The 27,969-nt window shown below is 38.2% G+C and overlaps 2 protein-coding genes across 2 annotated transcripts in view; both read left to right on the top strand.

Moving 5' to 3' along the window:
• Positions 1-447: 447 nt before the first annotated feature.
• Positions 448-25,037, top strand: rab32a (RAB32a, member RAS oncogene family). Its single transcript, XM_042503703.1, has 3 exons — positions 448-852; positions 18,281-18,558; positions 22,308-25,037. Exons 1-3 carry the CDS (start codon positions 639-641, stop codon positions 22,458-22,460), a joined length of 645 nt encoding a protein of 214 aa, XP_042359637.1. The 5' UTR covers positions 448-638; the 3' UTR covers positions 22,461-25,037.
• A 2,667-nt stretch (positions 25,038-27,704) lies between these two features.
• adgb (androglobin) overlaps positions 27,705-27,969 on the top strand; it is a 58,770-nt gene continuing 58,505 nt past the window's right edge. Inside the window, 1 exon segment of the mRNA XM_042503041.1 lies at positions 27,705-27,887. Coding sequence (XP_042358975.1) covers positions 27,817-27,887 — 71 coding nt within the window. The 5' untranslated portion in view covers positions 27,705-27,816.

Genomic DNA, 27,969 nt, shown 5'->3' with positions numbered 1-27,969 from the left:
CATGTTAAGTATCCCTGTTACAAGGTGTTCAGTTTTTGACAATACATCCTCACTAAATCATACTAGACATTTTATTGTTTTGTTTTTTTCTTTAAAAAAAAAAACGAGTTGTTTATTTTTTTAAAGAGATGTGTTTTAAAAAATACCCCGCAAACCCAATTTATTCGAAAAATAATGGATAAGCTGGGCTACTTGTTTATTTATTGATTTATTTTGTTTTATTTATTTAAGAAAAAAGAAAATAAAATAAAAAAATAAAAAAAAGATGCGAGGCCTAAGACAAAGTCCGGGAGCTTTACTTTGATTGGAAAACAATAAATAAAACGTCTGCAAACACGAGACGGTTGCTATAACCGCAGCAGCACGAGGACGCTTGAAAACATATCAAGCTTCTTGCATTTCCGGGTCCTATGACTTATCAGGCGGTTGCTGATCGGCTGCAGGAGAAGGAGGAGGAAGAGAAGGAGAATTAGCATGGGGCAGAGACATATGTAATTTCAGTTTCATGTGGCCCTGAGCCCAAAGTCAGACCAGCCCAGTCCTGCAGCAGCTCCTCTCAGGAAGAAGCCTACATGAGCTAGAAAGCAGAAGCTGTCAGTCGCTGAGTTCAGAGAAAAGTTGTGAGAGTCAGTCTCAGCATGGCCGGGGGCTCGGTGTCTGAGTGTAAGGAGTACTTGTTCAAAGTGCTGGTCATCGGGGAGTTAGGCGTCGGCAAAACCAGCATCATCAAACGCTACGTGCACCAGCTTTTCTCGCAGCACTACAGGGCAACGATCGGGGTCGACTTTGCACTAAAAGTTATCAACTGGGACAGCAAAACGCTGGTCAGGTTGCAGCTGTGGGACATCGCAGGTAAGCGCCACATTTGGTGTAACAGAACAGAATCAGATGGTTTCATAGTGAGTGGATGTCAAATTGTGTGACACTTTCGCTTTCAAAGCTTGTTTTCTTAAGAGATTTTTCATGAATAAGTTACACTTATTATCAGTTTAATATGCCACCAGAAATGCCCACAAGTGTTTGGGAAAATTACGTGAGGAAATTCCCACGCGTTCAAGGAAACACCATAGGGATTTCCAGCAGTAAAGACTGGTTGATCGTGTCTGCTCGCTGTCTTTTCCACTTTATGATCACGGCAGCTCATAATTGTCAGAGGAATGTAGGTCACGTTGTTATTACCGACTGAGCGCCGCCCCTCTCCATGAAACAACCCATAATATGCTTGTAATATTTTCTCTTGGATAAAATGTGTTTATAGGTCTACTTAGTGAATTTGCTGGCCTTTCATTTTATTTAATGCTCATGTTGTTATGTCAATTCTCATATGCTTAAAAATGACCCTTCCATGGGCGAATTATGAGACAGTTGGTCCACGGGCACAGACATACAGAAGGCCCCACCACCTTTCCGGTAGAGGAGCAAGACAAGTAGTTGTGCTTGTTGTTGTTTTTTTGTATATGTTATGTATCTGTCTGTGGTTTTGTGCTATTTTGTAGTTTGTCTCTTTGGAGTTGTTATTTGTCTCTTTGGAGTTGCTCTGTGTATCTTTGTGGTCATTTTGTGTCTCTTTGTTTTTGTGTCTGTTAACAGTTTCTTTGTGACTTTGGTCATTATGTGTCTGTTTACAGTAACCTTATGTCTCTTTATAGTAATTTTGTTTCTTTGTGGTCATTTGTGTCTCTTTGTATTGATGTATTTTTGCAGTCATTTTGTTTCTCATGTTGTGTCCCCTTTGTATTTGTTGTGCGTCTCTGTGCAGTCATTTTGTGCCTCTTGGTAGTTGGTTTGTGTCTCTTTGTAGTTATTTTGAGTCTCTTTGTAGTTCCTTTGCACCACTTTGAGGTCATTTTGACTCTTCCTGTGTTGTGCCTCTTTGTAGTTGTTTTATGTCTCTTTCCGGTCTTTTTGTGTCTGTAGTTTCATTTTGTCTTTTGTGATCATTTTCTGTTTCTTTGTAGCAATTTTGTGTCTTGTAGTTATTTTATGTCTCCTTGGGGTCATTTTGAGTCTGTTTGTAGTTACTTTGCATCTCTTTTTGGTAAACTGATTGCCTTTTTGTTGTCATCTTAATCTCTTTGTTGTAGTTCAGATGTTTCGATGGCTGAGTGTCCTTGTGGTTTTTTGGCCCCTTTTTGCAGCTTTTACGAGTCACCTTGTGATACTTTTTGCAGCAGTTTTGCACCCCTATGTAGTTATTTTGTTTCTCTTAATAGTTTATTTTGAAGATCCACCAGAGTGGAATATGTCTCTTCGATTGATATTTTGCAGATGAAGGCCAGGGGGACCCCTGACACTTTGGGCCCCTGTGCCTGTGCGTGGTTGGCCTGTTAACTAATCCATCCATGTCCCTGTCCCATGTGATCCTTGCATTTATGAGAAGATTTCAGTAAACTTCAGTTAATTCTTCCTCAGAGCGTCTAAACTTGGCACACATGCCAACCTGTGCATTCCAGCAGCTTGAGTAAGCAAGCCGAGAGAAATCAGAGCAGTGTAAATAAGTTTCACACACATCATGCAGCAGGCGGCTTTACTCAAACTCTCACTGTTTGTTCATCTCCCCGGCACTGAAATATCACACTGCAAACAGAGGAGTCTGTCTGAGAATGTCATGCTTGAAAGGACAGGTGAAGGAGGAAGCGAGAGGCAGACAAACCAGCACACACAACAACTAACGTTTAAATGTCGAGCGAGCTGACAGATGCAGGCTCTCTGCAGTTCAATCAGCAGGAATCAGGGGTGTAATGTGGGGTGTTGGGTGGGCGAGGAGTGCCAGTGATGCCCCATTAGCTTCTGTCTTTTCATGTTGGATCTGGAGTGTATTCTTAGCCAAAAATACATCTCACATTAGGGCCTGTGAAATTGCTTGGTCACATATAGGCCTACTGTAACTCATAAGGCCAATTTACAGCGGCTATTTTTATGTTAGGTGTAATGAGATCACATGGCTTCTGGGTCCTTGTGTGTGTCTGAGGCTTTTGTGTCTTCATTTAGATGACAGTTTTGAACATTTGGGACTTTCACAAATGCAATTTGTGTTGTCTGTTATGTGAAGAGGGACAGTCAGAGTAATCATTTACTACTCTGCTTTAATAGAGAAGTTGGAATTAGAACAGAGAAGTGTGGCTAAGGGATTTTTTTGTGTGTAAAGAAAGACTATTTTCACAATGTTCAAGAAGTTAAAATTTAAAGATATATATTTTTAATATTAATTAATTTACAGATTATGTCTTCAATTGTTTGGTGTATTAAATGTCAGAAAAAAGTGTAACATGGCCATCACTATGTCCCAAAACTGAAGCTGACTTAATTTAAATTGTTTGTTTTAGAACATGAATTTAAATGAAATTTGTGGGATTTACTTAATGGTATGCTATGAAGGATTGTCAGTTATTGTTTGTTAGGGGTGGAAATCACAAGTTTCATCATGATATGACGTTATATATCTTTGGATAATGAAGTACGGAGCCACTAAAGGAACAAAGAGGAGAAGAAAATAGATGGTAAAAAAAAATGATGGGGGAAATAAAATGTGATGGTCGTAAAAAATGATGGTGAAAATAACTGATGGTAAAAATTGACCTCACTATCAAATGTTTTTCCATCTATTTTTTCCTCCCCCTGTCCCTTTAGGGGCTCCATAATGATGCCATATTTGCTGATATCACAAAGTCTGCCACAATACGATTTCGACTCAATTCACAGCCCTGTGATCGATATCAGACAATATCAGTAAATATCCTCATTTCTTTTCTTTTCTGCTCAGCATTTTCTGTCTGGCTCTTGGCCGCTAGCTCTGTTTGAATGTTTAAAAAGTAGCTGTGCTTGAATGGAAATGGTGACATATGTGTGACGTAGGAATTTAAAAAAAAAAAAGGTGTACCTTAAAGATGACGATGTAAATCGATGTTTTCTCTTTGCATAGATGATATTGTATTGTTGATTATGAAATGGACATATTGATCCAGATCAGTGTATGATCACGCCTCTACTGTTTGTAAACATGCTCAGCAGACATGAAAGTAAAAGCCAACCCCAGATTCTCGCTTGCTTGGCAGTTCGCCTCACTATATTTTCATCTTTTGGCGCTGTGTCTCTTGGATGCCTGCTGCTTACAGTCTGGCACCTGTTAGCAACTTTTTTAAATAAAGCCTCCACCTCACCTGAGCGCTGTGGAGCTACATGTCCATAAATGGAAAATAAACAGAAAATAGGAAGAAAATACAGGCAGAACGCAGAAAAATACACCACCACACACTTCTAGTAGGTCAAAAGTAATGATTGATAAGGATTATTTCTGTATGAGTCTACATAGTTTTTTAGGAATATCATACATAGTATATCTTTTTAAAAATGTTTTAAACAAGTCATGGGTTTTCAATTTCAATTGCAGGCCGTATTTAACTTGCTAACATTGATAACAAATTATTTTGTTGCCTGCTGGAGCCTTGTCAACATTTTGGAAGGTTTTTTTGTTTTTTGCAGAGGCAGGATGATAAATGACTATCTATGTTTTTGTCTGCTGTCATTAAGTCTGAACTTTGTGCTCAAACGTCATGATCCATTTTTTTCCTCATAGTTTATCTATCACACCCTCGTGTTGATTGGCCAGTAGCATTTAACTTACAAGTAATATTTTACTGTATATGACTGTAAGGGATATATGACTCTGAAGTCACGGGTTTCATGAGATGACGCACATGCCGTAGCTGGAGATACTGGGGTAAACAATGTAGGAGGATAAAAGTTTTTCCAAAATATTTAAGATGGCCAAAAGTCACCATGTGCAAGTGATTTAGCACCACATGCACCACAGAGAATAGGAATTGTTTCCAAGTGCATGCTTAGCCTGAAGTGGTAATAGTAGCGTCTCAGTTGGCCATGCTATAAAATGTTTTAGTGCCTGAGCTTTCTGTGAGATTTAGATTTTACCTTGAATATTGGCAGCTTTATGGGTCATATGTGTCTATAGTGTATATACAGCATGCAAGCTCTGATTAGAGGATATGTTCACATTAAGGATGTAAGCTTCTGTTAATTTTGTTTTTGAAAGGCTGACTCTCATCAACTGGTAACTAACTGGTTAACTTTTAAGAAAAAACAAGACGCGAAACGCAAAAATAGCGATTGCTTTTAGTCAGGTGCTCCATTGGTTTAGTGAGCTTTATTGCTGATTTTCAAAGCGCTATACATTTAGAGGTGGTGAAATTTTAATGTTTTTTGATGTAAATGTCTTGACATTTAATGTATTTTCTGTTGGCTTTTCTGCCAGAGAGCAGGCCAGCTGCTTTAACGTGGGAACATGCTCACGGTCAAGCTTCCAGTCCCATCAATTCCTTGCCCAGTCTGCACTGTGCACCACCCTGGTTGAGTGGGAGGTTAGTTAACTAGCTGGTGGTCCAGTTCATTTGGCGATCCGCTGGCAACACTGTCCCAGATGGCAGAACACCTTGCTGTGGGAACATATTACCCACCCTATGGTTTTCCCCTAGGTCGCCCTGTTGAGTTGGCAGCTTCATTTTGACAGCAAAATCCCTTTAGCGTTACTAACTATGTTAGCGCTACAAGCTGTGCTGACACTAAAGGTGGTAACAGAGCTAACAGCGATAACATAGTTGGGGTTCTTCCTGATCCTTAAAAAGTCTTAAATTGCATTAAAATTGGATGCCCATTTGTTCACTTGGTCGAGTGGGCGCCCCATGCACAGAGGCTGTGTTCTTGCAGTTTGCAGCCCTTTGCTGAATGTCATCCCCTCTCTCCCCCTTTCACACTTAAGCTGTCCTATCCTTATGAAGGCAAAAAGTAAATACTAATAATAAGATAAATTAATAGATAATAATAAAGGCATTGTAATCATTCATCTAAAAATTACACTTATGCAAAATTAATTGCTATTAAAATGTCTTTAAAAATGCATGGGATGTTTTTTTTCTGACTTTGCATTAAAATAATTGGTCTTTTTTTATATAGTTAAAATTTACAGAATGCTTCTTCCATTAATGATGTTTTATAGTACGATAAATATTCTTCAATTTTGGTTTTGGATAATTTGTCTTAAATTTCATTCCAAGTGGCATCAATAAAGTCTTAAAAAGTCTTAAATACAGCTTGCGTTAAACTGTAGGAACTCTGACAGTCAACTATGCTGAAAGGGTTTTACAGCTCAGCTGCTTACTCACCATGGTGAGCTGGGGGCCGAGACAGCAGGTTGGGCACAAAGTTTTCACGGCAACGCTTTTGGCTTGGGATGGTGTTATCAACAATAATTGCCGAATGAGCCTCGTCAATCGCCAGCTGCTGCCAGGTCCAGTTGGGGTGCAGTAAACTGATGAGTAGCAAAATTATCGCTTTGAAACGTGGGCAAAGAAGTTTGATTTCTTTTAAGAACATGGTAATAAAGGCAATGAAAAATTCAGAAAGAAATTACCCCAAAATTGGCAAAAAAAGGTTAGAACATTACCTAAAATTAAAGACAAAAACAAAGAGACCCAATAGTTTTTTTAAAAAGTAAGGGAAAGTAAAAACACAGAACATCAAAAACAAGGAAATGTCCTGGAAAAATAGCTAAAAAATATAAAATAATTTTAAATAAATATATATATATATATATATATATATATATAGTTATAATAACTATAAATATAGTTCTCAGGATATATTTTCCTATCTTTAAAAATATATCTATATATATCTCTGAATCTTGTAATTTGTTGCAATTTGCCTAGTTGCTCATTGCCTTTTTTTTAATCCATACTTGTGAAAGGCGTCTGAGTGCAGCCGAAAATGCTGATCTGGGTTTCAAAGGTTTAACCCTTAGACTGTAATATGTAACAGGTCAAAAATATTTTTTTGCGGTTGAACGTTAACGGTTGACATCTCTACTTAATATATTTTTAAATCTGTCTTAGATGTGCATATTGTGTTTATACAGACTTGAAAAATGTCAACCTGTTTCTTTAATTATCTTTTTATCCTTTTGGAACAAAGACAAAAAATCAGCCCTGCCTCTAGATATGTTCTATTCATACTTCTGAGCGCCGCCATGGTTGTACAGGTCCTTCGTCTCCCTCAATCAAACAAAGCTCATATGTTGAGACAGATCAGGACAGATGGTCAGAAAACTGCTGTTTTTTTATTTATTCCATCATTTACAGCAGTGACAGAAAGGGGGTGGATGTTCTGGTGTGTGTGTGTGTGTGTGTGAGATGGAGTGGGGTGAGGAGGGGGGCTCTCACAGACTGATTGGCAGTGTGGGCTACGTTCCCCCGCTGTCACTCGGGCCCTGGCAGAACGAGCTCAGTGTGCAGGGGCATCTGTGACTGAGTACCAGGGAGGGCCGTCTGCCTGTCACAGCCAGACAGCACTCAGTCAGAGGATCTGCGAGGGTAAATAAAACACAGACACACACACAGACTGATATCATCCATAGAGACAAAGGGTTACACATATTGGGTAGACAGAACAGACACACACACACTGTGACCAAAAAGAAAGTTAAGGTTAAATGACACAGATACTAAACCTCATTATGCACACCTACACCAAGGCCTGGCCCGAGGACACTCCGAGGATAAAATAAGTAACGAAACGTGGGTGTGAAAGAGCAAAAGCTGGAGGTATATTTGCCAAGTCATTAAGACCAGCCATTAAGCCATTTAATCGTGCAGAAAAGGAGGAGGCATTATCTTCTGGGCAATGCTGAGAACAGCTTCAGAGTTGCGTTGTCTTTTACCAACCTTACTAATGATTACAGTCTGGGAGGAATGATAGTAATCAGAGGGTTGCATGAGATGGGGGGATCATGGAAGTCAGTTTGAAGCTTGCAGCTCTCCCACCCCTTTTCACCCAGAATTGCTACTCTGTCCTGGATTTGTCTCAGCCAGTGGACAGGATGATTACCAGCATGGCATAGTGTAAAAAAGCCAGCACCTTGAAGGATCAAACATTCCTGTAGGAGCACATTAATAGGACGTGTGAAGTGGTTTCCATCAAAGTGCTAACCTGCTTTACTTATTAGCATGAGAGCGAAGGGTTTCACTGATGGCCTCTCCTTTTTGCATGGTCGTAGATCAGACGTTTTCTGTTGGTAATGGGTCAGTTGTCAGTGTGTTTGAGAGAGAGAAAAAGCATGACTGGGGTGTGCAGCTCCAAAAATGGAAAATCAATACGTGGTGGGCAGTGTTGTAGTACTCCAGTTTGGTCTTGGTCCCAGGACTAGTTCCATAACCACCTTTTGAAGGTTCTGCCTCGTCTTGGACTTGTATTTTTACTCAGCTTTGCCTCAATTTTGGACAAAGCAGATTAGGATTTTATTTCAAGATCAGTCAAGACCGTTACCTCAGGGATATTACTAAATAAAAGTTGTATGTGTTGTTTGCTTGTAAAAAACAAAGGAAAATTTCCATATATAAAATTCACTTCTGCAATGTCTTTCACTTATTGTATCAAGATATTTCTCTTAGAACACAAATGATGTAGAAAAATCTTGTATACAATCTTAATTTGGAGGAATAATAATGAACTCGATGAGCCACAGCTGATATGTTGGTGTGATGATTGACACAAATCGAATCAGAGAAGCTTTTGGTACAGCACATACACCGACAAAGACACCAAAAACTTAAAGAAACAGAAAAATGATTCGGTTTTAAAAAGTGTCATTCAACGTCATACAGCTGTGTCTAATACTTCAGCCTAAATATCTACAAGGTCGTGATCTTCTTAACAAGTTGTAATATACTCTTCACCAAATGTTAGGCAATCAAAGAATTTACAAAAACCATGCAGGCTTTTAAAATTTGTATTTATTTGTTAAAAAACTGCCTTAGCTGTTAAGCTAAAGTTAGCTTAGCATTAGCTACCTAACTACATTAATATTTGTCCTAACTTACTGTTCTTTGTGCAACTTCAAATATTAAATGTAGTTGGAAGTTGTGTCTCCATCTGTAATTTTCAACCCCTGTGTTTAAATCCATTAATTTCTTTTTCATTAAACAGTGTGCAGTTTCCAAGAATCCAAGAAAAGAGAGACAATATTGATCTGAGTCACAATAAAAATAAATAAATAAAAAAAAACACCTACTTTCAATTTTTGGGATTGAGGGACACTATCAAATACTTTAACATCAAAAGGTCCAAGTCCAAGTGAAGTCACAAGTCATTGGTGTTAAAGTTCACATCAAGTTGCAAGTCTCTTTCATTTTGTTAAGTTGAGTCCAAAATCATCAAAGTTGTGTCTCTCATGCGACTCGAGTCCACACCTCTGTCTGATATATTAAAAAACTAAATGTTTCATCAGTGGTTGGGAAACCCTCAGCAACATCACTGCCAAGCAATTTAAGAAACTAGAACTGTATTTACTTCTGAATGTGCCACTGAGGCCTTTCAGCATAATGCGACAAACAGCACCCTTGAAGGAGCAATGAATACAAAAAGGACCAGGTGCCTTGTATTTGACACCAACAATATACACGAATAAGCTCAAGAGTGGTTCTACTCATTTTACTTTTAGCTTAAACTTCCTCACTTTTAGAGTAAAACTCATTCAAATAGATTTTCTTGGTCATTTTACACTGACAAGGTCTCAGTCGTAAGTCTTCATTTACACAGTTGTCTGTTCTGTCTGGCTTGTTTGTAGTCAAGCTCAGCGATAAGTTTTATTACTCACATTTTGCAGGCTACAATTATATGTCTGTGAGGCAATTGTGGCCCGCAGACCAAATTTAGATGGCTTGAGGCTAGTTGGTAAAGGTAAAGTATGTGTGTCCCACCACATAATATTGGTTAATTGAACAAGATCATTTTGCTTTTTTTCCATTCACCTCACAATGGCAGAGCTATTATACAGCTTGTAGACATGCAACAAGTAGGAACTATGTTGGTGGAAATAATATCTTCATAAACAGATGGCAAAGAAAGGGTTAACTTACAGCAAATATTTCCTGCTAGGCAGCATGCATGGCCAATGAAAAGATGCATAAAGTAGATAGCAAGAGCCTTCGCTTTCAGTAGCAGCAGAAACTTTTACTTTTTCACTGATAGATGAAACAGTTTGTGCTGTCTCTTTTTTTAAATTTTGTTAAATAATAATAACTTTATCTATAAAGTGCTTTGACAAACAAAGCATGGCAGAGGCAAGAAACCTCAGAGACAATGACAAACGAAATGCCGAACAAAGGCCAAACAAGAGTTAAGGCAGAATTAAACAGGAGATCAGAGGCGGAAACAAATTAAAAAGATACAATAACAAAATAAAGGCAGTAAACATAGAACCTTATTAATGATGATAATAATAAGCTAGATGAAGACAGAATAGAAAGATAATTTAAAAATAAATTAAAAGGTAAAATTAAAAGACAATTTATTAACCCGTATAATGTTAGATGTTGCTGGCGCCCAAATATTTTTACATTAATTTATCTAGTCCACATTCAAAAACCCACCAGTACTGATTAAGACCCTGTCTACATGTATATGGGTATATCGAAAAAGGATTTAAAAAAAAGTCAAGTCATTTTGTCAATAGACCAAGCAGTGCTGACAAAGTGTAAACAAGCCAGTAGTCTGCCATTGTTGTTGTTCCTAGCGTATGCTGATTAAACAAAGCATGAATTTAAGAAATGACATTATCATTTCCCTAACACTTTGTTTTACATGTTCCCTCAGATAAACAGTAACCAGAATTTTTCAAATCTGCCTCCAGATAAAAATGTAAAAACTAAAAAATGCAGAAGAAAATAGCCATTTACAGAAATATCTGGAGGCACGTAGACAGGGCCTAAGACCAAGAAACTTTTCCTTGCCTGTTCTGGATTGTTACACAAATTCCTTAAAAGACTGTTAGGAGATTAAATGGGTCACGTGTAATAATGCTACAACAAATATTAGTATTTTGAGCTAAATTCCTGCGACCTTGTGCCAAAGCTTTATGTCGATCAGCCCCCACCGACCCCTCAGTTGAAGAAGGTGAAGGAAAACAAGGGTCATACCACTTAAAGGTCGTGGATTTTCCCTCAATTCAGACTCTGTTCAGCACTTAGGCTGTAGTAAGCTGTAGTAAGTCACTCCTCACATGCTGCTCATTTGAATTTGAACGTGCCGGTCATGTGCTACTCACAGTTTCTCCTTTTAAAGCTCGTGCTGAAGACTACCTTAACGGTTGGACCTTTGTCTTATCTTTGTTTTTTTTAGTTGTTGTGGAGGGCATTGTGGGGAAGTTTCACAGCCAGTTGCCTCCTAACAACAGACGGAGACTGCTACTGTTGCTGCTGCCATGTCTGGCTTGGACAGTTTCTATGGTAACCCACCCACAGGATTGCAATATGTACGACCATAGAGGAAACTGGGGTTGCTAGGGCTATGGATAATGATGAGACTTTTCTTTCGTTTTCTCCCACACAAACAGAGATGATACAGTGGCTGCAACTAAAGCGTTTCTTTTTCATCAAGTAGTTCTGTAGATTTCACTTGTTCATACCCAGAATACCTAACCGTACTTGAGGTCATGCACCAGTGTTCATCAGTGTGGTAGACAGAACTAAAATGTCCTTGTGTAAAGCCTTTGGCATCCCATAATAGTTGGCTGTCTCTCTTTACGGACAGATTCATGCGCACTTCTCTTTAGTTTGTAGGCATGTTGAGCGTCTGAGGCAGCAGCACACGTCTTTGTTCTCTCCTGCAGTCTCATGCTCCTCTGTGGCATTCACTGAGTAAATACTCTATTGTTCACACAGCTCATTCCATTCCTGCCTTTTACGCTGATTAAAATATAGATTGATTCAGTGAATTCTCGTGTTTTGCTCGGTCCATGTTCCTTAAAAGTGAGGATGTAATGCTTTTCTTTGTCATACATGATAGTAAACTCAATATTTGGTGGATTGTGAACTCTTTGTTGTGGGGTTGCAAGGGTATGAGATTTTTTATGGTGCCATAACCATCTCAGAAAATATCATGCTTTCACATTATATCACGGTATTACAGAATTATTATTATTAACAGCCAGAATGACCCTTAAAGGACTGAAAATACAAGGGTTACATTTGGTTGAACACATGTTTTATGACTGTACTTGAATTGCGGTTATAGACAATGAACAAATGAATGAATGTAATTTGTTAGTGGCCAACACTGGTGAGCTGTTCAACGTGGACACCTTAGTTTATTTTGAGCAATCATTATCATGTTGCTGTTGTAAATAATCCCAAGTGGTCCAAATCTGCGGCTGAAAATAGTCCCAAAAAATATATTATTTACTCCTTTTCTGTGTAACATTTTATAAAAACTGCAGTGTTCAGCAGTTTCAGGACAGCAGTTTTGTGTCAAGGACCCCTAAATTGAAACAAATTAGGTCACAGACCCCCATTTGATAAGATTTTGCTTCAGGGACCTCCATCTGAAAATAGTCTGGTTGTTAGAGATGATCAAAACCATAATTCTATAGTTGTCAAAAAGAGGAGATAAGAGTGGAGAAAATGAAAACTGTGATCCGGATATTCACTCTTTAGACTCTTGAACTACCTTCTATAGTGAATGAACTAGTTACAATAAATCGTTCCTACTTTTTTTGGGGGGACCCCTAGAATTTCCTCATGGCCCCTTGGGGTTCCTGGATATTTAGGTGACAGCCATAGTTTTAGTTAATGACTTTGCCTTTAAAAAAATTAAAGCATGTGTTTGTAAACCGCATATTTATATCTTCTGTAGGAATTTCTGACCTTGGGACTGAGTGCCATACCCCGGCTGAGGAAATCATTAAGTATTAAAAGAGAGGCTGAAGCAGTGTTGCTTTCGGTTTTGTGGGATTTCTTGACAGTTAAAAAAATATCGCCCCACCTTATCCTTTTACCATTAACGACAGGAAGCACACTGAGGTCATTCAGCAGAGAGTGATTTTATTTAAAGCAATCAGGAGCAGTGCAGGATGGAAACGTGTTGTTCTTCAGCAACAGGGCTAGGTTTGGTAAACAAAGCTGAATGATTGTCTGGACTAACTTATGCCACTTTAAAGGTCAGGCGTCATGGGATTTGCTGTCTTTAAATATTAACTGAATTCTGCGCAGAACCTCAGCACCTTACCAATACCCCTTATAACTCATTACCTCCTATGACAGCCAGGTGTGTGTGTGATATTGATTGATATAATCACCTCATATGAGTCTTTTCCATCCAGCCGGTTCTCTCCCAAGAGGCGTGAGGTTAACACCCCCAGACTGGCTGTGCTCACACATCGACTCAGCAATAAGGATCAGACGTGTGAGAAAATCAAATGAAAGCTGGATGTAGAAAATGACATGCTGTCATGGCCTCCCTGGTGTTTCTGAAAGATTTTGTCCTCTGTTCTGAGAATAAATGATTGATCATACTTATACACATCATTAATTAAATTCTTTGTAAGTAAAAAAAAAAAAAAGAGTCATAAGGTATGAGTTGCATAGAGCATGTACTGTCATGTGTTTTTGTGTGCTGACTAACCTTGCAAGTCTGCACTTACTGCAAACCAGTGCCTATTCCAAGGTGAACTGGCAAAAAAGACATTTTCAGTCATTGTACCATTGCTCTTTCATGTTTCCAGCCGAGCACAAAATTAGTTTATGAAAGCTATGAAGGTCTTTACATAGTAATAGATCTGCTCACCTGTCCTTGTTTCTCTGCTCATTGGTGAAAAGATTTCATTTAGCAAAATAAAACATGATTTACTGTTTTTATGCCTCCTTGCCAGCAATAGCTATTGCTGGAAGCATTACGTTTTTGGGTTGTCCATGTGTCCATCCCATTCTAGTGAACGTGATAGCTCAAGAACATTGTAAGGGAATTTCTTAAAATTTGGCACAAATGTCAGCTTGGTCTTTAGATTTTGGTGGTCAAAGGTCAAGGTCACTGTGACATTGTTCGTGTTATTCTTGTGAATGTGATATCTCATGAACACCTTGAGGGAATTTCTTTAAATTCAGCACAAACGTCTAGGTGGGTTGAACAATGAACTAATAAGAATTTGGTTGTCAAAGGTCATTGTGACCTCACAAAATGTGTTTGTCCACAACTCAAGGATTCCTATGATAAATATAATATTTCATAAAAGTGTCTAATAGGGTAAAAGTGATGATGTTTTGTATTCTATAGGTCAAAAGTCAGCGTCACTGTAACATCATAATTCAATGTCATGACTCAGAAAGACCCTAATTCTAGTCTTTAATATTGTTCAGTCTCTCAATTCTGGCTCAACATTGTGTGGAGCTCAGTGAGACCTTGCGATAGAATAAAAAGAAGACAAGTGCCTTGAAAATGATTAAGCAATTATTTCTATACTATGCCTCTGCCTCCACTCTGCTGGATGTATGAGCTCCGCAAGGCCTGGAAATGAAAGCCTGATTTCAGTCTATCGGCTCTTTATCCCACTGTGTCGTGTCTCTGGTGAATTCACCTGGGGTTATATCAGCTAAAATTAGACTCTCAATTATGAGCAATTACCGTCAGGCCTATGGGCCCCACAGTGTATTCACTCTCTCGCTCACACCCGCACTGCGCCACGCCACTCCAGTTCCTTGCGTGGTTGGGTAAGTTCCCACAGCAAAATGAAAGTGTGCTGGGTGAAGCTGTGCTCACAGTTCCTCAATCCTGTTCTTGGTTTAGTTTTCATTTGTTATTCATTTTTAGTGGACGCTAACTGTTACTGGACGATTACACTTTCCCTTTAGGCTTTCTTAAATTGGAGCAGTGTAGCAAAAAAACATCAAATGCATCCTCAAGTCATTGGAAGTCTGATATGATTGCAGGGGTTGAATCTGAAAATGTGTTAAATGAACAGGCACAATCTGAGATCCAGTAGAAAGTAGTCATAATAGTTTAAGGGACTTTTAACCACAGAAAGCGCATGTATCAGATGGTCAATGATCATGTGTAACTGATGTTGGCACACAAAAGTTAAAAAACAGGAACTACTGTATATTCGGAAGCATATGTAAGATCACATGTGTGTGTGTCTGTGTCTGTGTGTGTGTGTGTGTCAAAGAGAGAAACCATTTTTTGTGTAGAATAAACAAAGCTGTCATCAAACGAGAAACAACCACAATCCTGCACTGCTTTTGTTGTTTGTGGACAGAAAATTCTGTCTCTGAACTGTCTGAAATGTATCGTAGATGTTATTTTAACCATCAACTCGTGAAAACCATGAAATCTTTTGAGAAATCTTCACAACTTTCTGCCTCGGAATGTTTTCATTTTGCATCTGCAACCCAGACTGTCAAAGTCACAGATTATGATCACAGCTCTAGCCTGTTCATGCTTGCACTCGGCTGCTCTTGCTGCAGGCAGCGTCAACACACCTAACTGTCTGGGCATCCAGAAAACGAGCGTGCATCAGAGCCCACTCACAAGGCCTCTTTTTCAGTTACCAATTCAGCTGTTTATGGCTGCATTTTGAGGAACAAGCTAATCTGTGGTTACAGAATAAGTCTGGTGATGCTCACTATTTTTTTTATAGTTAAAAGTCAAAAAAGACCAAAACCAAGTATTGTCTGTGTAGCCAAAGCCTGTAATACTAGCTAATTCCTATGTGTCATATACCAACATAGTCATTCAGTTACTATTACATGTCCAGTGTTATAGTAACTGAAAGACTTTAGTGTATGATCTAAAAAAACCAAACACTTGCTCCACATAGGGCCATTTATGTTTCAGAGCTGGAGACTTTTTCTTTTAAACCCGAGACTGCTTTATTCAGTGTTTTTTCTGATTTAAACCACACGGTCTCTTTGTTTTGGAGAGGAGGAGACCTCTGTGAATAATTTGGCTCTCAGTAAAATCCTCCTAAATGTTTCAGTCATAAGTAATCAGAGAAAAAAGGTAAGCACACATTAGCAGGTGCTGGGCTAGCGGCCCCTCTCTGATGAGCAGAACAGCATCAGAGAAGCACTGATTTGTGACACGAAACTGCATTATTCAGCGTTGTTAATATGTTTTGACAATGCGGCTCCCAATAAAAACCACCTAAACAATGAACATTGAAGGAATTCTAACTGGGAGCTCATACTGGGCACACTGGAAAAGATTCACCAAGTTAAAATCTGTACTCCTCACCACTAGATACCACTTAATCCTGTGCGCTGCTCCTTTTAAAATCATCAAGTTGACATTTCTGTTTGTCACAAAGAACTTCAGCATTGTACCTTTGTTTTTTGTCAATCCCACAAACTCTGTCCTGCTGTTGTAAATACTCTCTGGCAAAGTAGTTTACTGTCTCAGAAAACATTAGGATCTCCAAGTACCACTACTGTGACATTTAAAACACAGTAGCATAGGCCTATTCAGCTGCAGACAGTTCACACAGTCGGCAGGTTTATTCCTAATCAGAAGATTATTTATTGTTGTCTGTCGTCAGCCACAGTCATGCTGTACAAAGGGTAAGCACTAGAGCACTACACACAACTCTCAGAATTCACAAGTGCCAGCCCCCGTTTAGGTGCTATGGAGACTTCGCTGCCTCTGCTTAAGTAGCCACTAGCACTTGCACTCTGTTGATTGTTGTCCACTTCAGTTTCAACAGGACTGCTCAAAATATTCTCCTTTTAATCGCACTTCTGTAGTTCCTGTTTGTAGCCACGATGGCAGTGTTTTCAAACCATTCTTTTCACCCTGCCCTCTGTCTGCCACCATAGTTTAGCTCGCAACTACTCATAGATGTGTGTGCAAGCTACGTTCATAAATGCGACTACGTCGAAGGCTGATATCGAGACAAAATATTATGAGAAAGGCAAACTTAAAGCATTTCAGGGATCTCATAGTTTAAGTATTTTCATTTAAATTGTTATAGTATTTTTATAGCAATATAAATATTGTTTAATTCTTTAAAATTCCTATTAGATTACTCTGCATGCCACAAGAGGGAGCTCAGTTTTAGAGCCATTGCACTAGCACAACAGTTCTGTAAATATTTGTTGTCGCACCAAATGTGTATACATTTACAGCTGAAAATAGTCCACAACGAATTAACTGTAGACTCTTATTTGTATAATGTTTGCTTAAAGCTACAGTGCCCAGCTGTTTTAGGAAACTATTTACTTGCCTTTGAAAATAGTGATATATCCATAAAACACAGAAGCAAGTATTAAGAAATGGATGAACAAATGATTAGATTTGGTCTTTTCACAGGATTTGTTAATAATAAATATCTATATATATATACAGAAAATTGGCAGCCTTATTTAAATTCAGGATATGTTTTTCTTCTCAGAGGAAAACTACAAGCCAAATTTCACCAAAATGTGGTGAAAGTTGGAGGCAGTCAATGTCGCTATTTACCACGCCTAGCAACAAAACATGAGTCTCACCTAAAAGAATTGATTGAAAACAAACTGCAGCTTCTTGTGATAACAGACGTGAATAAAGCAATCTGAGGCAGAACTCAACATCTTTTGATAGGAGAGGTACGCTTGAAAGTGTGACGTTAGCTTTCTGTTGCCAGAGATACTTGAGACTACTGGAGCTGCAGATCATAGATTCACTTCCTTCCAGTGAGGTGCTGTGCTGCACGCCTCAGTGCACACTCGTGTTAAGGTGAAGTGATGTGAGCAGAGTCGAAGGTATGTTAAGGTTTCATTTTAAATGCAGGAATTTGAATGAGTTAAAGCCATTAAAGCTTAGATCTATCTGTAGTTGTTTTCCATGACGTGGTGGTACATAAGAAACTCAAATGCAACTCAAATGCAAAATGAAACTGAAAAATACCTCTGATACCTCTTTACAAAGTTTATTTGAATACAGTCAGTACATTAAGGAGAAGTAAAAAAACAAAAACCTAAAAGTGGTCCAGTTATGTTTAAGAAAAGGCCCCCTCAGATTGATAGTGACACCAAATATCCCGCCGGTAATTCCCCTTGCTTTGCCTTTGTGAAATATCATCTCAGATTTTCTCAGAGAATGACTACAGAGAAAGGGCTTATTATTATGGCAGATTACTTCTGCCATTCTCTCTGCGGATTAGGCCCATGGCAAATTAGGAAAAGTAGGTCGAATAAGAACCATCTCTAGCCCCATAATTTTTTTGGCCACATTTGGAGGAGGGAAATTGTGGCGTTCTGACAAAATGGAAAGAAAAATGAGAATTGAATACTCATATCTTGCCAAGATCAGGCTAGACATCCTTAAAATAGTGTTTTGTTACTTTGGTTTGGATGTCTAATCACATCTGCTTTTGAAGGATTCAAACCCAAAAACCTATTACTCATCTAGCCTTTATCTGCTTTGAAAAAATGAAAATATTTGACTAAATTCTCTTCCTTTCCCCCAGGTCAGGAACGATTTGGGAACATGACGCGAGTGTACTACAAAGAGGCTGTGGGAGCATTCGTGGTGTTCGATGTGACAAGGGGCTCCACGTTTGAGGCTGTGTCTAAGTGGAAGCATGACCTGGACAGCAAGGTGAAGCTGGCTAATGGCAACCCCATCCCCTCAGTGCTGCTCGCCAATAAATGCGACCAGAAGAAAGAGAGCTCCAACAACACAGCCCTAATGGACAATTTCTGCAAAGAGACTGGCTTCCTGGGCTGGTTTGAAACCTCGGCTAAGGTGAGAGATCAGTGTATTAGATGGAGAAGCCATTAGGCGCAAGCATGCTTAAAACAGATGTGTGCGCGTTTAGATACATTCCTATTTATATCTGGTAAACAGGCCTCTTCTTCTCATTGATGTTTCTTTATGTTTTATTAGTGGTTACTCTATTCATGGGTGGATTATGAGACAATGGGCCCCACCACCTCTCCCACAGAGGAGCAAGACACTTTGTTGCCGTTTTACCTTTTCTTTTCTTGTCGTTTTGTACCTCTTTGTAGTTGTTGTATCTTTGTAGTCATTTTGTGCTTCTTTATTGTTCTGTGTCTCCGTAAGGTCATTTTGTTTATTGTTTTAGCTGTTTTCTGTCTCTTTGTGGTCATTTTATTAATTATTGTGGTTTTGTTATGAATTTTTGTAATCCCTTTAAATGTCTTTGTGGTCATTTTCTTTATTTTTTAAATAATTTTGTCTCTTTTTTGGTCATTTTGTGTCTTTTTGTGGTCATATTGTACCTCTTTTTGGTTGTTTTGTTTCTTTTGAGGTTATTTTGTGTCTCTATATGGTCATTTTGTTAAACCGTGCTGTTTTGCGCCTCTCTGTAGTCATTTGGGTATCTTTGAGGTCATTTTATGATTTTTTGCAGTTATTTTGTGTCTCTTTCTGGGTTTTTTGTCTCTTTGAGATTGTTTTTTCTCTCTCTGAGTCTTGTTTTGTCTCTTTGTGGTTGTTTTAGTTCTTTTTGGTTGTTTTTTTTGGTCATTTTTGGTAATTTCGATGTCTCCCTGAAGTTCCTTTTCATCCCTTTGTTGGATTTTGTGTCTCTTTGTGGTCGTTCAGAGTTTCTCTCTGGCGGGCTTGTGCTAATTTCAGTGTCACTTTGTACAGGTGAAAGCCAGGGGGTGCCTGAATTGGGCCCCTGGGCCTGTACCTGGTACGCCTATTCAGTGATACATCCATGACTCAACACTTCAGTAGCATGAAATTGCCAAAGTTAAGGCTCATATTAATGCTGCTTGGAATATCTTGCATAATTGGGTTCATATTTCCTTTAAAGCTTCTTGAGTCATGGTCCAAACATGACTGGTAATGGCTTCAAATCTTATTTTACGCATGAACATGACTTGTGTTTGCAGCAAATCTGATGTGCTAAGAGCTTTAAGGATCCCCACACAGCAGAGTTAAAAGAAAAAAAAAAGCCACTGAACTTTTTTTGTTAAGACATTTTGTCTTGACACTGAATGGCTTCTTCAATTCTTGCGACAGGAAATCCTCCAAGCCTCCTCTGAATGGTGCAATCACACTGGTTACGCTGTGGCAATTGTGAAACGGTAACCTGTAGTAATTGTTTTTGTTAAACACTTGGATATTCACTTAACAGTTACCACTTTAACATTTTTGAAATTGATTCAGAGGTAAGTAGGGCAGTTTGTAGATAATTGGTCTAAAGATCTGTAAAACTTTGACAAATGACGGAAGTTAGTTTTATATTTAACAAATGATACAGCTTGTATTTTGTGACAGTAAGTTTGTGACAACCATTTTTTTATCCTGCTGTCTTTGCCATTCATGCACAACATCTTTGGACATTTATCTCCCTAACTGGTGAAAAGATTTGTTGGACAGCTGGTGCAATATGGTATCACATGACGTTGATTGATGTTGCAGCCCAGAGCTATGAGGTTTGGCTCTGAAAAAGGTTCTGAAAGATAATATTTGGATGTGACTCTTCTCAAGTTTGATCATAGTGACACAATGATGGTGTTATAGTGTTTTGGTATTTACACCATGCCTTTGTAATCCTGTCCTTTTGTGAGTACAAATTTGCTGAAATGAGATCTCTCACTTGAACAAAGGTTCAGAGATAAGTTTATACATGTTAGGAACAAAAAGAAATATCTGACTGCTAAGTCTGCAGTGATGGAAGATGTATTCACATCATTTACTAAAGTAAGAGGAGTAATAGCACTCTACAAGTAAAATTCCTGTATCATAAGGTTTAAGCAAAAATTCAGTTTTTTGCAAGCACTGAGCATATGACTGGATCAATGAGACTTGGATTACACTCTATGAGTTGTGTGAGAGTTTGTAAATGTATGTTTTTTGATATAGTTTTCTGTTGTTAAACATGGGTCCCCTTTTACTTCAATTCATCAACAATATTTGCTGGTTTTGGATTCTTAGTTCACACAGAGAAAAACTCTTCATGAATTATGCATAACAAAGGATAAGTAATTGTTATGCAAATTCACATTTTGGTAGGTGAAGTATACCTTTAATATGCTGTTAGACAACTTAATCTATAAATTTTTTATCATATTTTTGACACTGATCACATCTTTTTATGCATTTCAAATTGAAATGAAATGAAATGTGGGTACACGTACACTCAATACTTTATAATCTTACTTTCAACATATGTTTGTCTGTGTTATGAGGCTTGTTTTTTCTGATAAGGTGCAAACTCTTGATGCTGTAATACAAGACTCATCAGCAGGTAACTGTGAGAGCATGACGCTGACACACACAAAAGGCTGTCAGCACTCTGCGTGTACCACTTCATGTTCAGTGATAAATTACTTCTTTTGAAATATGCCGTTGTGTCTGACGGGTGCTTGAATAACTATGAGACTCCACGAAAAAGCCCCCTCTTGTGTTTTTCTCACCTGCTTTCCTGTCACATTTGTGTCAATTTCTAGCTCAGCCTCATTTTTCTAACAAAATGTTAAAAATCCAAAAGACATTTGCTAAAACACACTACTGCATTTTAAACCATTGCCATCTTTTTTACTTTCATGTTGAAGAAGAAGAATGCTTTGATGGGTTTTGGCAGCGCGAGTAAACTTAGTTAACTCATTCCAAATAACCTCAGGCCCCTGCAGCTGTGTCACGTGCTGTGTCATGTGAAGTGTGTGGGTGTGTATGAGAAGTGTACAATGCCTTTCTGGACGTTTTTTTTTATATGTAGTGTAATGAAATGCTGTTTTCCCTGTCATACTGGTTATTAACTTAACCTGCAACAACCTGTGATTGGAAGTCTGTCAATAATTATCAAACTTCCTTTCAGTTTTGAATTGACAAAACACATTTCTTAAAGGAACACTTTTTACCTTGAGTGTACATCAACATGTAGCTATTGTAGCTGTCAGCCAGGAAATTACTCTCCTCACCCTTGATTTCCCTCAAAAGTATCTTTTAAGAATGAACCTATATGTTTGTGGTAATCACAGATCAAGATGGATATGACCTTGGATCTGTATTGTTTTTGTGAATGCAATATCTCAAGTCCTTAAGGAGTCCTCAAGTCCTCTGTGACGTGACTTGGTGACAGTAATCTTTGGTGTCCACTTTGAAACTCTTGGGGATTGTGTAGATCATATAGGCTGCTGGAAGTATTTATGTTTTAGAATCTGTGGCTTCTTTGTAGCAGTATTTGAAGCATTGTCGACTGTCATATGAGTCTGGACAGACATGGTTGTAAATTGTAACTGCAACTTGACTGGTTCACAGAAGCATACAACTGCAAGGCGGTAATTCTAGTTTTAAATATCTGTGTCTACTGCTTATGATGGAGTGTGTTTATGTTGACAACTAGGGACAATTGCATACGTAGAAATGACAAGTTGGATGGTTTATGGTGGGGTTTTATATGTATATTTTTTGATGCATTTCATTTTGTACTCGCTTAAAGAAATAATGAAAACTGTTAATCAGAGGTAAGTGTGTCTTGTTGCCACCCTGACATACTGTTTTCTTACTTTTCCCAGGAGAATATCAACGTAGACGAGGCAGCACGTTTCCTGGTAGAAAATATCTTGGCTAATGACAAAGGTTTGCCATATGAGGACAGCAATGGAGATGGGTTCAAACTGGCCGAGGAGACTATGAAGCCTGCTGAGAGCAAGTTGGGTTGCTGCTGACACTCGATCTATTCACATTAACCAACTGCCTCCCTTTGGCAGGGTCCAACCCCAGCACCCGGCCTCAGCACTCTACTGCAGCCTCTCTGAAGGATTATAAATTGTTGGGTTTTCAAAGCTGCGGGATCTTCTCCTCTCTGCACTGATGCCTGTTTGACCTGCACATCCAAGTTTTTCGTAGTTTTCTTTAGGACAGAATAGAAGCCCAATTTTATCTTGATGTTGTCGCAATTGTTGTCACTGGCACTGCCTATATCTTTGTCCCACACTTTTAACCTGACAAAGCATCTTTATTATTGTGATTGTCTCACTGCGTATTTCCCTGATTGTGTATTCTGCCACCATCTAAACGATGAACCCACCCAGTCCTCCACACTTGAACCCTGTTGCCCTGACAGCCTTTGAGGCCTTGGGCCAATGTTGTGTTCCATTTGTACCGGGAAGTCAGAATTTCCAAGTTCCCAGTTCTGTTCGAATTCCCCTGAAGTCAGATTTATGACTCACCAGTCTGAATCTTAAATTCCAAGATGGCTGTCTGGCACATAATATACAGCGTAATGTGTTATCAACTGGTATTGCTAACAAAGGGTAACCTGACAAGAACTGGTATTGCAGATCTTAGTTTGGTTTGGTCAACTCGGATGTGACGTAATTCCCAACTCAGACCTTTAACTTACGAGGTAAATAGAACGCAGCATTTACCACGCCTGGGAAGGGGCGCAAACTATGCTGAAATTTGAGAAACACAAGCTTAAAAATAACCTGTATCCTCTTAATTTCTGTCATTTTGGTCTATTCTCTCTTTGTACCATTATCATTCAACATTTATCTGCAAAACAACACACTTAAATGTCCAGTGCTGAAGTATTCCTTCAGTTTACATAGATGCATGGTAATGACAGCACACGCTTTGATTTTCCAGCTGTTCTCTAGACTACTATGTAAAAACGAAGCAAACAGACATCACAGTTAAGCATCATCAAATGTAATATATCTCATACTGCTGTCATGAATTGTTGCCTTAATGCCATATTTTCAGTAATGTTATGTGCCATAATACAGTTTTTGTTATGTTAATCAAAGGGGGATGCTTTGTTAATGACTCTGACATGTACAGACACAACAAAGACGGACGATACAGTATTTCAGAAAAAAACTCTAATAGCAATACTATATTAGATTTGATTATCTTTCCACTGGTATGAACATGTAGATCTGAGTGCTTTTTTTGTTGTTGTTTTTTTTGTTTTATGTATGTTGGGTCATGCATTAAGCAACTGGTGAGAGAACAAATTCAGAGGACTACACTCTTGTACATTAAAGAGTTCTGATGAAATATGAAGGATTTTTTTAAACACGGAGTTGAGATTAAGTTTACATGTGAAAATACCTTAAATCTACAAGACCAAAATAGAATAAACATTCAAACAGTTTTGTGTTGTCTAGTAGTAATTAGACTGTTTTTTTTCCAATTCATTTATCTGAGTACATCTACTGTATTTATATAAATAACAACAAAACACTGGCGCAGTGGTGGTGTTGGTCCAAAGCCGTGCATACCCCAATTAACATGCCCCAACATGTTATCCATCATGATCAAAATATGACGAAGTAGATCAGCTTCTTTGCATCACAACAGGAATTTTTCACAATTTCCTACCAGTGGTTGGCTCGTTGGACTCCCTCTTGTGAGTGGTTTGTGTACAACGTGTACAACGTGTACAACGTGTCCATGATAACACACAGAGCTGACCATAGTCAGATGAGAGGCCATGTCGTAAATTGCATTAAAGACCCCAGTTGAGACATATACTCTGAATTATATATGTCCAGATCATTCCCATAAAACCCAAATAATATCGGCATATCCCACGTCTGAATAGGAAATTACTAAATTTGGAAAACTTTACTATTCTGAAAACTGATTCAGAATAGTACAGTGAAATGTGAAGTTAATCTGGCCTTATCAAATTCAGAATATTGTCATATTTGGCATAATAGGGGAACATTGGTGTGCATGCAACCATAGCCATTTTTGTACACCCGCCATCAAGGACATAAAGAGTATAGAAGTAGATCAAGAATGAGATACCCCCCCCCAACACAGACCAAACTCAGGTCAAACAGTAAAACTAGGCAGTCTGAGTCAAATATAAATCAAGACTCTGTCACTGCGATGTCTGTCTTCCCTAAAATGTTTAAAAATGTATTTTAGTGCACTGCTTAGCTGTAAGAGTGACTTTGTTTACAGGTTTGTGTACTTTATTTTCAAAGCAGAGGCTGAAAAAACTGAGATCAAAAGTAAAACTGAGCAGTCATGATCATATATGAATCAAGATTCTGTCACTGTGTTTCTTATTTCTTGTCTCAGATGTTTTCAGAAACATTTAAGCTTGCTGTTTAACTGTATTAAGATATCATTTGTTCCTGGCAAGCTGCCATATTGTTTTCTGTGTCAAAACAAACAAGCTTACATTACGTCACCTGCCAGAGGGGGCGTTAATTAGTCTGATGCAGCACTGTGCACACTAGTAGTATTAGGATTTCTACCTCTTGAGTAAAATTGAATGCCACAGCCCTTTTTTTTCCCTGTTTTTTTTTGTTGTTTTTTTCTGGTCATGTAGCACCAATTTCAAAAAGTGTTTGCACCTCTCCTCTGCCCAGCCCATACAGCCCAGTTTTTATGAAAAGACCATCATTGCAGTAGTGATTTACTTTTTGAAAGCACAGTATTTGGTTTAAATACACTATGAACATGTTTCTCATGTGTGGATTTCATAGTTCATTGTCCTAAGCAAATGACTGAGATTATAAAATTGTTTTTTACTGGTATGTTCTGAAGACTGGGATTATATTTGTGTGAACATGTTTCCTAAACTGCACATGCAATAATGTCAGATGCAGCGTACTACAGGTTCTTGGGACTTAAATCTAAAAAAGCAGTAAGTCGGTGTCGTCATTCCATAGCAGAACTACTGCTGCAACACTACAGAGTGACAATAGACATCACTCAAACTGCACTTGACTGATGATCAAGGAGAAACCCCAATTTATCTTTGAAAATAGGCTCAAGTATTAGTCAGTTTAATGAAAAGCACAGCTTAATGGCAAATGATGAGGACAATGGCTGTAATAAGACTCACAGAAAAATTCTGAAAGTTTCACCTCCACAATCTCAACAGTCTATATAATCTGGCACTGTATGTGTTTATGTACCAATACTGGTAAACATGATACATGTAGTGTGTAGTGTGTAGTTTACCTTGAAAAAACCTGTGGCACAAATACATGAAGTTGTATGTGTGAAAACTACGACTCAGACTGTGTGTGTGTGTGTGTGTGTGTGAGAGAGAGAGAGAGAGAGGAGAGACAGGCCCATGTGACTCCACTCAAGAAATAGTGTGTGATAGTCATCAGACACTGCTCTCACCACTACAGCTTGTGTTCACTTCCACTGCCTAACTGTTATCAGAGCAGGATTGCAATGGAAGCGTGCCAGTTGTTTAGTTTACGAGCATTATAGCCACGCGCATTCAGTACCAAGACTGTAATCCACATCACGTCATTAAAACATTTCACATGCATTTCAGACAAAGTTGGAACCTCGACAGGATGTATTGCTTTTGTATTTCTACAGTATGTTTCCCTGTAAGCGCTGCCATAATTGTGCGGTTCTGTGTGAGCCATATGTGCATCACATGGTGACAGACTTGAGGCAGTACAATGCAATCCAATACTGTGGCCTTCAAGACAAAGCAACCTTGGTGATCTCTTGCTGTTACACTTTTATCAGGATGGTAAGATGGATTGAAATGGATCGATTCAAGCTCATTTTAAGGCTGTTTCTTGTATTTTTTTTTAAAGTTAATTTAAAGCAAAATAAGACAAGATGTTTAATTTTGGTATTTAGTTTTTTTTAGCAAAAACTTTATGTAAGGGACTGTTAATTACTGATGAGGATGAAGGGGTGGTGCATGGAAAGAAAGAAAAAAGAACTGGGTTTAAATGGTTGTATTTTGTTTTTATTTAGCCCAAGAAGATAACATCACAACATCATGGTTGACGAATGCTTTTGTCAGAAAAAAAACAACATACCCAAATCAAAATAAAAAAAAAAGATATTTAATGAAAATTTCTTTATTTTACAGCTCTCATTCAAAATGTGGCAAAAAAATGTTTGCACCTTCTAGATGACATGCAGAACAAGTCTGAAACAACTATTTTAACGCAAGGATTTCATCTTCAACTTTTAACTTTCAAAACCAAAGTTAAGTTTTTAAAATGTAATAATATGTGGTGGAGGGGAAGGGGGTTATGCATTTTCTCCAAGTCACTCAGGAGGGCTCAAGGAAAATTTGTAGCTTCAGGGAGGGGCAAAGTGCAAGAAGCAAAAAACAAAGTCACATCTCAGCCACCCTTATCCTATGATTTATTTATTTATTTTTATAAAAAAGGTCATGACAAAAAGTGCATGGATATACACATAGGAACAAAACAATAAATAAAGCAATAAATGAATAAATGACAAAAACTAAGAAGAAAACAAAATATAATTAGCCTACATTCATTCATATTTCATATTTGAATATGACATTTTCCAAAAACAATAAAAAGTTGTATAGTATACATTTTTCTTTAATCTTATCTTGTCTCTGGTATAACATAACATCAAATACATATTTCAACATTTATCTTCTTTTTCAGAAAGTTGATAAAATCAGCCCAAAACATTCTGGTGTAAAAAAATGACCAAATATCTAGATTAAGGGACAGTAACAGAACTTATTGTGTATTTAATCTTTTTTTTGTTAGAATACCTATCTTTCAAAAGTGTTATGTCCAAGTATAAGGACACTTTCTGGTATAGCTTAAAAACACTAGTGTACTCCTTTGGTTTTACAGGTATTTTAAATGTGTCCAGAAATTCTTTGTTAATTAAAAGAATAACCATTTTTATTAACCAACTGCCCAACTGTTAGTATCCCATTTTCAAACCATGTGTGATAGAAAATAGTCCTAATTTTATATTCAGTGTCCTTTATTGTTCCATATAAAGTACCTATGGGGGGGAGCTATGTTTATACGCTACTAACGAAGCTGTCAGTGTTTGTCTATGAAAATTATCCGGTTTCCTCTGATAAGTAGAGAACAGTCCCTGAAGGAAAATCTGCCCATCCTTCACTATAGTAACAGGTGATGCAACAGCTCCAAACCCCGCCCACGTTAAAGCTCTGTTGCTGCGCAACCGCTCAACTTTCAAGAACTGAGGCACAACCAAACAAATGCACCTCCGGTAGGCTACTTGACCTGTTTGCTTCTTGGTCAATTAGCTCGCAGATTTATCACACCGTGTGAAATGTCCAAGGCACAACCGAAGAAAAAGGAGTCATCCTCCAGTAAAGTGTCTTTAGTCGACCGACAGACTGAGTGAGTTTAGTCAATGTTGTCAATTGGCGTTAATTAAGGCCACCTGTAGTTAGCATTAACGTTAGCGTTAGCAACATGTCAT

The sequence above is a fragment of the Plectropomus leopardus genome, chromosome 16 (assembly GCF_008729295.1).
Source record: "Plectropomus leopardus isolate mb chromosome 16, YSFRI_Pleo_2.0, whole genome shotgun sequence".
Taxonomy (NCBI): domain Eukaryota; kingdom Metazoa; phylum Chordata; class Actinopteri; order Perciformes; family Serranidae; genus Plectropomus; species Plectropomus leopardus.
Note: the sequence above shows the minus strand (reverse complement) of the source record. Positions and strands in the feature narration are given on the sequence as shown.

What these genes read in the sequence shown, in the direction of transcription:
- rab32a (XM_042503703.1), top strand. Translation starts at nt 639, where the DNA reads ATGGCCGGGGGCTCGGTGTCTGAGTGTAAGGAGTACTTGTTCAAAGTG. An exon ending in GCAGCTGTGGGACATCGCAG is followed by an intron (nt 853 to 18,280) that starts GTAAGCGCCACA and finishes CCTTTCCCCCAG; the next exon opens with GTCAGGAACGATTTGGGAAC. An exon ending in GGTTTGAAACCTCGGCTAAG is followed by an intron (nt 18,559 to 22,307) that starts GTGAGAGATCAG and finishes TACTTTTCCCAG; the next exon opens with GAGAATATCAACGTAGACGA.